A 14262-nucleotide genomic window follows, 5' to 3' on the forward strand; every position below is an offset into this window, starting at 1 on the left:
GTATTAAAATTAATTTAGTTATATAAAGCAGTTACCTATATTTATTTCTCAATACTTTAATTTTATTGTGGCATAAAGAACCTGAATACCATTTCTAAGAATTAAAGTTGAGGAAAGTACAAATCGAAGCTAGATTTTTATTTAACGCATTGAAAGCGCTTGAGAAACAATACTCGTAAGTCAGATTTGGTTTTTCTGATACAATGTTCACTACATAGCCTAGTGGTAAACAAAATGAAAGTATAACTTGCTGGGCTGAATATAATTCGCATTTCAGTGGACTTGGCGTGTTAATATGTAACAGATTATTCAACTTAGTGAAGAGGTCAACAGGAAACCACTTTACTCTTCAGTTTCCTTAGTAAGTCTGCCATGAGGAATTATTATTGTTGAGAATGGCTTCGTCGTTTTCAAGAGCAAATTGTGACTCGCGTCACGTCGCCAACAACCGTTACGCTTATCACTCGACAAACACATGGCTCTTTCTGAATTTTGTGACTGGAAAAGATGTGAAAATTAGTTTTATTTTGAATAAAATTTCTAAATAAGAAAATAAATTTGATAATTGTTATACTTATATTTTTCATAATAAAAATGAAATAAAATTTTAGCGACGCATAGGCTTCAAAAAGAAATAACGTAAATGAGAAAATTCAACTGAAGTTAATTTATAAGATCAGATCAGCGGTGTGAAGACAAATTATACCGTTACACCGTATTCTTTCCTAGCAGTTCCAAAACGTGCCCCTCAAAATATCTGAAAGAATTCGGCTAGAGAATCGAAAAAATAATGAAATATTATCACATAATTTTGTCAGTTTGCTGCAACAATATGTTTGCACATGCAACGTACTCTGTGAAAACATAGTAGTAGGTGATCAGGGGGCCGACCGGCTTCCTGATGTAGTGTAGGCAGGAGACCTCGTAATATCACTAGTCAATTAGTAGTTCCTTTCGCTCTTTTTTTTTTTTAGTTGTTAATTAAAATAATTTGTTCGTTCCATAGTAATTTTGAAGAGACCAGACCCTCAGAATTCAGAAAAGTATAAGCAAATACTTTTTATTATTAGTATGCGTTTTAAAAATTACAAAAAAAATATTAAAAATCTTATTTTACTAGTATATTATACATAATTTACCTTAAGTCTAACCCGATTTGGATCTGTTTTTATTGAAATTAATTAAATATAATTTTTATAAGCCATCGAAATAAACGGAGCACTGAAAAGTAAATCTAAATGTACGTTTATTTTTTTCCCTGTTAGAAGATTAGATCTAATTGTGTAGATCTAAATTAAATTTAAAATATTCATCCTGTAATTTATAACGTATGCATGCATTATTGTGAGTATACTAATCGCATTACATGAATGTATCACTTGCTTGACCCCTTCTCCCTGTGATGGGTAATATAGTATTTACACAATAACTTAACACAATTAAGGTCACGAGACAGAATTAGACTCAAGTCATAACGCTCTAACGATATATAACATCCATTAAATTTATTCAATTCATAATTAATTTAATTATAAAGTAAAAATAATTCACAAATTTAAAATAATATTTGTAAGAAATTTCAATCGATTAATGTATTTAAATTAATATAAATGTAAGCTTAAGTCTAATATGTAACAAATAACCGGCTTTTTAGATTTTTTTGTAAAAGAAATACATGAAAGTTTATTTTATATAGAAAAAAGTTTTCAATATACTTTTAATAAATAAATATTTTTGTTCTTTATAATTTTTTTTTTAAATGTTAAGAGTTCAATAAATAAGATTTAAATTCTAGTCTACAAAACAATAGCCCGGATTACATTGAACGAAAGTGACGGTAATAAAAACACTACAATTTCGTAACTGAAAAATAAATCCTTGATGGTATCACTCTTAACAACACATTCTATCTGAAGCCTATGTACAGCAGTTTATTAACAATAAAATAGATGCCATATAAAAATGGTAACTTATAATTAAACGATGATAAATTTCCTTACATTGTCTTTAATAATTCTATAATAAAAAACGTAATAAACATAATGGAATTCAATAAATAACATCGATGCAGTTAAATAATATTACGCTAATTAAATAAATAATTGAGAAATAACAATGTAAAATATCGACGTATAAAATGATATAATCAAATCAATAAAAAGACAAACCTGACATGGCGACATCGTCGTTGTTGAATACAATCCACAAAGAAAAGAAATGATCGACTGATAAATTGGCGGTTAATTCACCATCTATACCAGTCGTATTTGGAAGTTGTGTGGTCGTAACAAGGCCCAATAATGGGACTAACAAACACACTACCAGTACCGGCTCCATCCTGTCACTAAACGATTCACGACTAGCGACCGTTTCCCAAGTTATTACAAATAACGATTACAGCGCTCCTTGCGGTGAGAGCTAAATACAACAATCGATTTCTTTTTATCAGGAGAGAGGAGGGTGACCGTATTTTTTTCTGTTTTTTATTTTTATTACGACGTAATGTCACAAAAGCTTTTAAAAGAATTTTTCCTCAATTAAACGGGAAGTAAATAAGTTATTCTGTCTCATTTTTTTTTGTCTTCAGTCATTTGACTGGTTGATGGAGCTGTCCAAGATTCCTTATCTGTCTCATATATACGAATAATTAATAAGATACGAAAAAACAATTTATATATTAATGAACAATAATGTTAATTATTTGCGAGAGTAAATCAATAGCTTTGTTCATTAAGTGATTTTATAACGATCAATAGTCTTTATAATTTAAAAAAAAAAAAAAATGGTTTTTATTACAATAATAAATTATTGTTATGGGAATGCCAGCCAATTAATTAGACTAATTGCAGCTTTTAACTACGCATACAGTTTTCTTTTCAGGCACAACAATCTCGAAATAATTTCGCTTATTAGTCTATTTTTAATTTACGCAGTTCATTTACTTCGAATTAATAAAGAAAAATTAAATTTTTTAATTATTTACTGATACTTAAAATTAATTAAATTACAACGGTTCCATAATTATTAATATTCTTCTCACTCAAAATAACACTTCAATAAAGAGGGAACACATTGAAGGAACAGTGATAAAATCTTGTTATGTGCCCGGATAAATAATTACAGTAAACGATGTTCGGTTAAATAAATAGAAACTTTCACGATCGTTTCTTTTACCTCTCACAGAAAATCATTGTGAGCTCACGAATTTCAAATAAAAATGGTCAAGTTCGAAATCGTAAAACATTACACTCTTTCATTTCAAACTTTCTATTGAATTTTTATCGATATAAATACTTCGAATAATTGGAGAAAAAAAACAGGAGTGCTATTTAAGCTTTTAAAAGAATGATTTTAGGAATTAAAGATTCAGCATTTCAGGAAGTTATTGAGAATAAAGGATTTAAATAAAACTTTAGAAGAACATTGTGCGGATTGATATGGGGCTTAAAGAAATAAGCGAACGAAACAAGAAATTTGAGGGAACAGTAACTTTCCCTCAAAATTAAAATGTTGAAAATAAAAATTCCAAAACGTATGGTAATAATAAAGACATAACTTGGTGAAATAAAGTTTATTTATTTATTTTTATTTTTTTCAATAAAAAATTTGTTACTGATAAATGTAGACTATTCAGTGCTATTTAAATCATCAGATGAAGTGCTTGATGCCTTATTTATACATTGAAAACGTTTAATTTTGTAAAATCATTACATCAAATAATTTTTTTTTCTTTAAAATAATGTATGATGATCTACCTTAACATTTTTTTTCGATTCAGTTACCTAAGTTCATCAATAATTAATCGATCAGTCGATCGGTTTAACGGTTAACTAAGTTACCTTGGATTCCAGACCGATCGGTCCCAGATTGATTCCCACTGTCTGCTGGACATTTTTCAACTACCACTTCATTTATTAAAATAAACTTCCTTCCACTTCCTTCCTTAAAATAAATGTGTTTAGCATGTCCAAAATGATAACTGACTGGTTAGACTAGTTTTATATTAATTACTCTCATAAGTATGAATCGTGTAGACCGATGTTAAAAAAATTAAATATGTTAACGTATCCTTATGATTAGAGTTATGAACGGGCAATCTTTGCCAAAAAGTATAATTACTTGTTCTTAAAAAATAATAATATTATCCCTTACCGGACTCGACGACGAAAGTGTTTTCGTATAACTCAGCACAATACGCCGGCTTACGAAAAAGGACCTTCTTATGCTTCTGTTTCTATTTTTAATAAATTAAAATTCTACGTTTGAAATATACTCCCAACAATTTATTTATACAATTAAAAGACTAATAAATAATGCTAGTCTGTCTATGACTTTAAATAACACTATTGTTTAAAAATCCCTGGTTTTTTTTATTCTCTTCAACGCATACATAAATATGTGTACAAAAGTTTCAATAGCGCCTTTTTAATTGTGAATTATTTAGTAAAAATGTTTTATACTTAAGTATTTCACTTATTTACATTTTTTGTTTTTATATTTATAACTAACAGATCCGGCAATGCTTTGCTATTGAAAGATTTGAGTATATATATATATATATATATATATATATATATATATATATATAGATTAAATGAACGCAATTGAAAGTTTGATGATAAAACATTAACAAAATGAACATTACGGAACTTTACAAAATGTAACCTTACATTTTTACCCTTTTTCCCTTTCCTCCTATCCTTTTCCTTTTTCCCCTTTTTCTATTTTCATTTTTACCATATTCCCTTTCACTCTCCCCCGTTTTCCCCTTTCCCAGTTTTCCCCTTTCCTCCCCCATTTTTATTTCTCTTATTTACTCTTCCCCTTCCTCTTCCCATCATTTTTTCTTCTTTCCCCCTTTCCATTTCTTTTTCGCCGTTTCCCCTTTTTCATTTTTTCCATTTTCCCTTTCTTCAATTTACTTTTTTCGATTTTATTCTTTTGCGATTTTTCCCTTTCTCCCTTTTCCCCATGCGTAAATCGGTCCAGTAATTTTTTAATCTACAAGGGACACACATATCGGAAACACTGAAATGGAATCGTAAAATATTTAGTATAGCGTGTGTTGCTTTTTGTCCAATAGATAGCGCTGTTTTTCAGAAAAAGCATGTTTTTACTTGTCACAGGTGTGACATCTTAGGTGTACAAATAGTTGATATATAAAAATACGCGCGTATTCGAATGCAATGTAGGGTCAAAATTTCAAAGCAATCTGTAAAGAACTTTCAGAGATTTAAGATTTTGAACATACAAACGTTTACATTTTTATTTATATAATTTATCTTATAATGGGGTGATCCAAATAATGTATCATATGAACCGAGTAGAATAAAAGATTTATTCGTCTCAGAATTATTAATTTATTAACATATATTTTTATTAGTATTTTCATAATTATTATTGCGGTTAGGCATGTCATTTTTCATACTGAACAAAATTTTCATTTTCATATTCCCAAGCTCATGTGGCGAATTAATTTATCAAGCCAAAACGTTATTTCAACTAGATGAACTCTTCTGCAGTCATAATTTTTATTTTGTACACAACTACATTGAACAGATTTTCCCCCCACAAATCAGAATAACCAAATATAAAAAATAAACTATTTTCTAAGGGAATTATATACAACATGCACTTATATAACGAAAAATAAATAATTAAGATAAAATAATAATTACAAAATCAAAATGTTAAATAATTCAAAATCGATATAAGTAAAACAAAAAAGAGTTTTTTGTTCTTGTTTTAATACATGAGCCTGTTCAAAGTTGAAATAAATACCTTAAAAAAATTGAAGGTTTACTTCAACGTAGGTAAGACAGTATACTTGTTAGCAAAATACAACAGAGACAAGATTTTAGGCTTTAAACAACTTGTGATAAAACGAGTGCGTTTTTTCACATCGGAATCAAACTAGCAAGTATACAGCGATAACATTCGAGTTCATCTCCATTACTAAATGCAAAAACCACATTCTCATACGGAAAAGTAATTGCCGTTCAAAATTCTTAGGGGATCACACGAAATACTCTACCTCGACTCGACTTTCTCACAGTACTGTCGGTATTCAATATTATGCTATAATTTCAAAGGATAAAGCTTTACTTTATGTTTGATAAAATATAGGATAAAATACGAGTATATGAAATTAGTATTAAGAAATTTTCTTCATAAAAATATGTTTAATTCAGCCTATATTGTCTTTTAAAAACAAAACCTTAAGTAGATTAATAAAAAATATGTCGATTAAATTTTTGTTCTTGACATTTTTAAACATTAGTTTATCATTAATTGGCAATTATTAATTTGAATAAATTAAAATATTAAAATGATAAAAAAATTATGAAAATACGATAAAACTAGCCACGAGTAGCTTTCGCTTGTTGTTCTTTTGACTACAGCTCGCATAAAAAAAACAAAAGGGCAGAAATTATGAGGAAGCAAACGGTGAAGCGCTGGAGACCCTCAATGACGAGCAAGTGACACGTGTACGCTTGCTGCCGTTTGCAGATCTGTTTGAGATTTTATTCAAACAGGTCGATTTATTTTTATGTGCTCGGTTACAAACGATTGTGTCATCGAATGGGTTTAATCATGTTACTTCTTTTTCGGTTGTAAAAGGTTAATTACGTTATACTTACTTTTTTTTAAGTTTCTATTTTATTTTTATTTTTTATTATTATTAATTGTTTTAATTGAATAATGTGAAAACATATTTATTTTGTGCATTACAGAAAAAAGAGCGATATGTGACATTAATGACAAGAAATATAGTCACAGGGGGCACGCAAAGAAAAATTAACATCTTTGAAAATTCTGGTCGTGCAAGCGGCAGTAAGAGTGTCCGTATGACTTTCCCGGAATACGAGCAGGCTCCAATGCCTCATCTTTGCTTACTTATATTTCCTGATCTCTTTTGTTTTTTATTTTTGTGTTTTTTTATGCGGGCTGGTGCGCCCTCACGCAACCAAATATTCACGCAAGCGAGTGACTTATGTGAATCCAGCCTTAAAGAAGAAAAGGTATTTTATTGAAACGTAACTGGCAAAACAAGCTACAGGTTACTAGATAAGTGGGTTGCGAGTTGCATTCTTGTGCCTTACAAGTTCCTAGTAAAAGTATTCAGATCAGGCCCGCCCAACTAAATGTTATTGTACGAAGCTTATAGCTGCGTAAATTATTTTTTAATAGCTTACTAATGACTATACCAAGAATGAGAAAACAATAAATGTAATAATATCAACGAGCAAATTCAACGCTAAAGTTTCAGTAAACAGTTTTTTATTATACATTTTACAATACGGTTTCGGTATCATATTTTTGAATTTCATATTACAGCTATCGTCATAATGTTTATAAATTATTTAATCTATTGTAAAAACATGAAATAAAAATAAATAAACAAAGGCTATTTTAAATAGAATTGTCCATTATTTGTTAAGAAAATTATCGGCGTAAGTAAAAATTCAAATACTTTGAATAATACCTCAAAGTAAACTGAGGTATTTATTTGAGAATAATAGTATTACAGTAAGATAATAAAAAAATCTGGTGAAGGGTTGAATAACTTGTTCGGCTTTCTCTTGACAGATTTTTACTTCAAATACGCCGTACGAAATTATAATTTGCTAAAAAAAAAATTAAAATGTTTAGTAAAATCTTTTGGGCCTTGATTGACTACTTGCTAGATAACTACCTTAAATAACATTTTTAACATCAGTCAAAATTTAAAAAGCATAAAGTATCAGAATTATAAATCAACAAATTTAATAACTCGTATGATCCTTACAAGGAAACATTTTAAATAAATTTTTGACTTAAAACATCTGTTTAATGAAATGTGAAATCGGATATCGTCTTACCCGCTTGTCGGCAGTGATTGCAGATTCGAAATTATGAAGACTGATAATTTTGTATCTGTTTTCACCCATAATTTTTGCGATCTACTCAACCGATCTGAACAAATGACGTGACATTTTAATCACGATTAAAAGGCTTAATATTTTATCTAATAAAACACTATTCTATAATACTAATATTTATAGGGCTATTAATAATCAAAATATATTAATGCCCGCCAATTCTTAATTTTCATAGATAAAATTTTCAAATTTATTTATTTTTTAGATGTTGTTGGGTATATAACACCAAATTTGATTAAAATATATGAATCCGTTCTTAAGGTATAGATTTTTACTGAAAAAAACATAAAATGTCTGACAGACGGAAAATGAAGTGATATAAATATACCCACAAGAACGTTATTGTTTATTTTGATTTTCTGAATCAGTCCCTTAAGTTTGCTCAACACCTTCCGGGACATTTTATAACTATTGACGGGGGGAAAAAATATGGGTGTTCTGATGCCCCCTTGCCCGATGGGGTAGAAAATAATGCCAAAACCGATATATATATATCCAAATATGTATTGATATGTACATCAAAATATTTGTGCCAAATTTCAGTTTTTTTTATTAGTATAATTATGGCTCAGTAAGCCACACAAAAAACAACACAAGGGGCTGTTATGCAACCCGCAACACAGGGGCAGCCCGCATCATATAGCAGTTCGATCGTTTCCATTTAGAAATTAATTCTCCCCCTTAATTAAAGTCCTAAAAATTTCACTACGGTATCTGAAATTTTAGCAAAATCTTTCACTAACTGTAACTAGTAAACGAAGCATTTTAGGACATATGTTTACATGATCTTTTTCCATTATTTACATGAGTAGAATGGGTTATGAGTTTCACGAAAACTTTATAATACACTCTGTATATCTAGTATATTGATATAAAATGTACAATTTAGTTATTAACTCACTTTTCATTATCAAATATTAATTTCTGAAGATCAGCACAACTGTTGTGTCTTTTACGGCATTAAACATTGTTATCACATACTAAACATTTCTACATAAATTTATTCAAGTGTAGTTACAAATTGTGATGGGTTATGCTTTTTATTATTATATCATTGAGGTTCTGTAAAATAAAATGATTAAATCCCACCTCTTCTACCTTAGTTCTTTTATAAACAAGCCATCATTCAGAATACATTGTTCCTTTTATAAATTTCTCTATGATATTTATTAAGGAAGAGAATGGAAATTGAACACTCTTTAACAAGGAAACGTTTAATTTTTTCTTGGCAAACATCCCTAATATCTATCGCTGATGGCTACATACAGTCATCACAATTCTTGTGTATTGCAAAAATTTCACTGCGCTGTTATCCCTGAACTATGATTTTTCTTTCTTTTTTGAGTCTACACTGTGTTGATAGAGATAATTATTCCTATTTATCATTCTTTCAGATAGTAGATACAATTCAATTGTACAGTTTACAGTTTTCCTATAAATTGACACAGTTAACAAATCAATTAAAAAATCCTATTTGTTGAAGAGAGTTCAACCCCACCTACTTAACAAGACTGTTATATGTAACTTGGAACAAAATTTTATTTTGGACAGCATATAATAGTTAGTAGTGAGTGCTTTACATTTTTCTAAGATAGTATTTATTAACATTTATCAAATATTTCATTTCAAATCCTTTTTGTGATATTTTATAAGATAATTTTTATTATTTTTAGAGATAATGTAATCATTAAACCTAGCATTACATGACGATAAAGGTACAACTAATGGTAGATTATCATATCAAGGAATGAAACCTGAAATTGAATGACAGATGGAGCTAAAAGTGTTGGAGTCTCAGCAAAATAAATGCTGATAAAACTGACCCTGAAATGGCCAATTATATATAATCGTCATGTAAACAAAGCAGTTGCCAAGAGATTTATGACAAAAAATGAAAGACAAATTAAAAAACCAAAATTTATGAAACTAGAGGATTAGACGAATGTATTTATTCATTTTTTAAGAAATCAAAACCATTGAGACTTAGAATTTATTTCAAACTGGATGAATTTACATTTCAAAGTTGATGTGTATTTTATACCTTATAGAAGACATTCTCAAATGAGACAATAAAAATTCTATAAATTGATCAATTTTTATTCTTTTCATTTTTACTTTCATAACTATATAATAATAAAAGAGGGGGGAAATGTTATTGCTGTAACAACATTTTTAAGGAGTAGAACAAATATGTATTAGATTATTATATAAAACTATGTAATGTAAGTTTTGTGTGTGTGTGTGTGTGTGTGTGTGTGTGTGTGTGTGTGTGTGATGGCACCAGTTATATTTTATAACTCACAAACCAGCAGCCATTTAATTTAAGTTGGTTTATACGAGGGTCATTCAAAGATTAAAAAGGAAAATAACTAGAAAAATCATTATTTATTCAATAGCAATAAAACTTTTCAACACAATCCCTGACTACATTTAAGCTCTTGTCTCATCTTTGTATGAGCTTTCTTATTTCAGTAATAAAGAATTGTTCATTTCGGTGTCTGAGCAATTCTTGACCTGCTCACTGTTGATGAACTTTGGTGCCTGGAAAAACTTTGAGGACCAAACAAAAAAAAAATTCTGATGGTGCAAGGTCAGGATTTAAGGGTGGATGTGGTATCACCTCCAGACTTGACTTTTGAGTAGCTTCCCATGCCTTTTGAAAGGTACGGGGGCAGGAATTAATATTATACAGAATTATTCCTTTTAAGAGAGAATCAAGATCTTTGCTCCTTATTATGTGTTTCACTTTATTTTCTAGCTTGTCACAGTATCACATTATTCTTAGAAATAATTGAAAAAAATTGGGCCTTTATTGTCTGAAAACACTATTTACATCAGTTTACCAGCTGATGTGTAGGTTTGAAATTTTTTCTGGAAGACAAAATTTGATGTATGTTCCATATTCTGACTTAGGATTTCACCTCAAAATGATAAATCCAAATTTCATCACTAGTTAAGTTTCAAGCACAAGGGGCTGTTACGCAAGCCACAACAGAACGGCAACCGTACCGTTTAGCATTTTAATCGTTTCCCTTTAGAAAGCCCATCCAATCTCCTTGCGCACCATAAAATTGTAAGATCAAGGTAACTACTGTGCACTTATTTGTGAAGAAGTGCAGTGGAGTACTGTTACAATATCTCCACAACTATTTGCCCAATTTCCAAAATCCAAACAAGGTATTTGCTAGAAGGTTGAAGGTTAACTGTTGCATGCAACAGGTACCCTGTCGTTTTACTAGATCTCGGTTATTTGGAAATTTATTTATATCTCCAGAACGGTATGACTGATTTAGAAAAATCAAACGAATTAGTAATGAATTAATTTTAATTTTTAATGAGTTGAATTGGTAATCCAACTAAGGATTAATGCTATGTTCAAACTAGCCACGCTTCGCACAAGACACATGCAATAGCCATTTGCATCAAACCTACGGTTACGAACAAATCTTCATATTACATCTAACAATCAGGCCCATCCAGTTGATACATGCTTATCACCACCACATTCTGTTTTCTAAGAATTGATAAAATTTTATCTCCCACACGCATTATAAATTAAAAAAATTATAAAACAATATTAATAATAAAACTAAATACAGTATTTAAATTTAGTGTAACAGGTCACAAAAAATATAATTCTAGTTATGACAGGAATGGCATGTTCGATTTAGAAATTCTTTTTATATACATCAGTTAATGTGTAAACTAACCATACCTCGTACAGGTCATTAAATTCCATATAATCTGAGCATCTGCATTAACATAGTGCTAACAGAGAGTTTTAGTCATAACAGTAAGTTCTGTGCTTACTCTATCATAATTATACTACTGTTCATTGGGTTTTCAATAGCAAAAACCGTTTAGAAATAATGATTAATATTTTTCCTCTCCTAAATCTGATTAACTTAAAACTTTAGAACTTAAAGTAACCTAATAAGTATTTTCATCATACAAAATCTCAATTTTTTACAACTGCGCAAAAAGTAATAAATTCAAAAGTGAAAACTACCCCACTGCCTTTTTTAATTTTTTTCAAAATGTTATGCATTATCAGTACTACATACTTACAAACATAGAAGTTTTTTTAAGCCGTTTTCAAAGAATTTAATTTGAGCCAGCCAGAGATATTAATCAAGTTCAACTCACGTACATACATTCATCTTCCGGAATTTTTTTTTTGAACTTAAGAAGTCGTGAAATGTCAGCAATCGCAAAAACCTCGACATCGAAATTTTGGATCAATCTAAATATTCTCCGTTATAGGTATAGCTGCTACATAGCAGCAGTAAAGCTATTTTCAGGTTAGTAAAATTCATTACATAAGAAACTACATTCAACTTTATTTTATACTCATAAAATACGTTTATTTCTTTTATGTTTAAACTTGAAATTAACTTTTTTTGTTAAATATATGTTGTTACTGCATTTGTTACAGCAAAATTTATAGAAAGAAGGAAAGTTGTTCGGGTCAGTTCAGTACCAGATATGATACGGAAGTATTTTGGATCATATCTTGAATACCTTCAACTTTTTAATCTTAAGAATATTGAAAAAATTGATTTTATTCCATCCTGCATGCATTCTACAATCAGTTTGGATTATCCCGTTAATACCGCGTTTGGATTTTGGAAATTGGACGAATAGTTGTGGAGGTATTGTAACAGTACTTCACTGCACTCCTCCCACAAATAACACACTGTCAAAAAAGGAGTGTAATATATTTAGGGTGTATGTATATGTATGTTTGTTCCACCGTAGCAGCTCAATGGCTGAACCGAATTAGATGTATGACCCCGCGTTGGAATTCTTAAGTTATCGGGAGTGTCATAGGCTATATATATATATATATATATATATATATATGTATATATAAAAAACAATCTTTGATTTGTGTGTGTGCCCTAAAACTTAAAAACTACTTAACCGATTTTGCTGAAAATTTCACAATTTATTATTATTTGTCCCGGGAGTCTTTACATCTTATTCGTTCCACATGTTGAAGACTTTAAAAGAGATAAGTTGAAAATTATATACCATTATTTTTAATCAAGTTCAGTATTAATTGAATCGATATAGACAATATCTCTCTCTCTATATATATATATATATATATATATATATACAACGAAATTCAATTTTGTAAAAGAAGCTTTAGGTTATTTGTTTATACGTTTTTTACTTCCTTGTACGAAGTAAAGGAAGTATTGTAATCGCGAAAAATTTTGGTTTCCAAATTTCAACTAAAATATCCATTTTGACATCCCTAAATCCATTTTGATTAGTTTCGGCTTGACATCTGTACGTACGTACGTGCGTATGCATCTTGTACAACTTAAAAACGATTAGCAGTAGGATGTTGAAATTTTGGATGTAGGGTTGTTGTAACATCTAGTTGTGCACCTCCCCTTTTGATTTCAATCAACTAAACTAAAAGTGTCCAAAAAATCCCAAAATCAAACAAATCTGGATTTTGGAGTTTTTCTTAACTGCTGTAATAAGCCCTTATTGAGAGCTTTTCAACGATATGTCATAAGTGTTACTTATTTTCATCGGTTCCACAGAGTTATAGCCAAATAAAATTTTAATTAATGAAATATTTGGGTCTTACAAGGGGAAGACACATCGGTTTGAATCCGACTTCATTTTCTTTTTTTTTAATTTAAGTATCTTTATTTATTAATAACTATTAACCTCGGATTGTAAAAATGTTTTTACGATAAATAACAATAAAAAAAAAAATATGAAAAAATATCAGAAGTTATTAATGAAATAAGGTTTTATGTACGTCTCATTTTAAACAAATTTGTAATTTAATAGGCATACAAGGAAATCATGTAGTGTCCACATTAGATTTTTTATGATTTATACAGGAGTGAGATTGGTGAGGTTTGAATTGTGGTACACATTCCGGGGGTCATAAGAAGAAAGAAAAGAAAGAAAGTAAATGAATATTCTGCAATTTATTGTTTTCGTAAATTTGTCCGTCAGATTGTTTTTGTAAGTTACAAAAATGTAAAAAAAAGTAGATAATAGTATTAATATTTATATAGAAGATGAAACTTTTATAATTTAAAAATAACAATGTATCCAAAACAACAAAATTAAATGGCCTTCACACAATTTGAGCCAAGAGAATGAGAGAACACAGAAGAAATGAAACAAAGGAAGAAAAAGCACAACGAAATGAACGAAATAGATTAAATATGTCAGTTACAGGCTGCAGGATCATCACGAGAACGTGAAAATGATCAATTGCATCGACTGATAACACTTGATCGTATTACATTTCAGTACAATTATGAAATTGAATATCGCTTGCAATTTGATTTATTTACCTGAA

General features: G+C 29.4%; 1 protein-coding gene across 1 annotated transcript in view; it reads right to left on the minus strand.

Moving 5' to 3' along the window:
- The window catches only part of LOC142320552 (transforming growth factor-beta-induced protein ig-h3), a 108524-nt gene extending 106223 nt beyond the window's left edge, over positions 1 to 2301 (minus strand). Inside the window, exon 1 of the mRNA XM_075358457.1 lies at positions 2169 to 2301. Coding sequence (XP_075214572.1) covers positions 2169 to 2175 — 7 coding nt within the window. The 5' untranslated portion in view covers positions 2176 to 2301. The remainder of the gene's footprint in view (positions 1 to 2168) is intronic.
- Between the last annotated feature and the right edge of the window lie 11961 nt (positions 2302 to 14262).

Source organism: Lycorma delicatula, chromosome 2 (genome assembly GCF_047948215.1).
Source record: "Lycorma delicatula isolate Av1 chromosome 2, ASM4794821v1, whole genome shotgun sequence".
Classification (NCBI taxonomy): domain Eukaryota; kingdom Metazoa; phylum Arthropoda; class Insecta; order Hemiptera; family Fulgoridae; genus Lycorma; species Lycorma delicatula.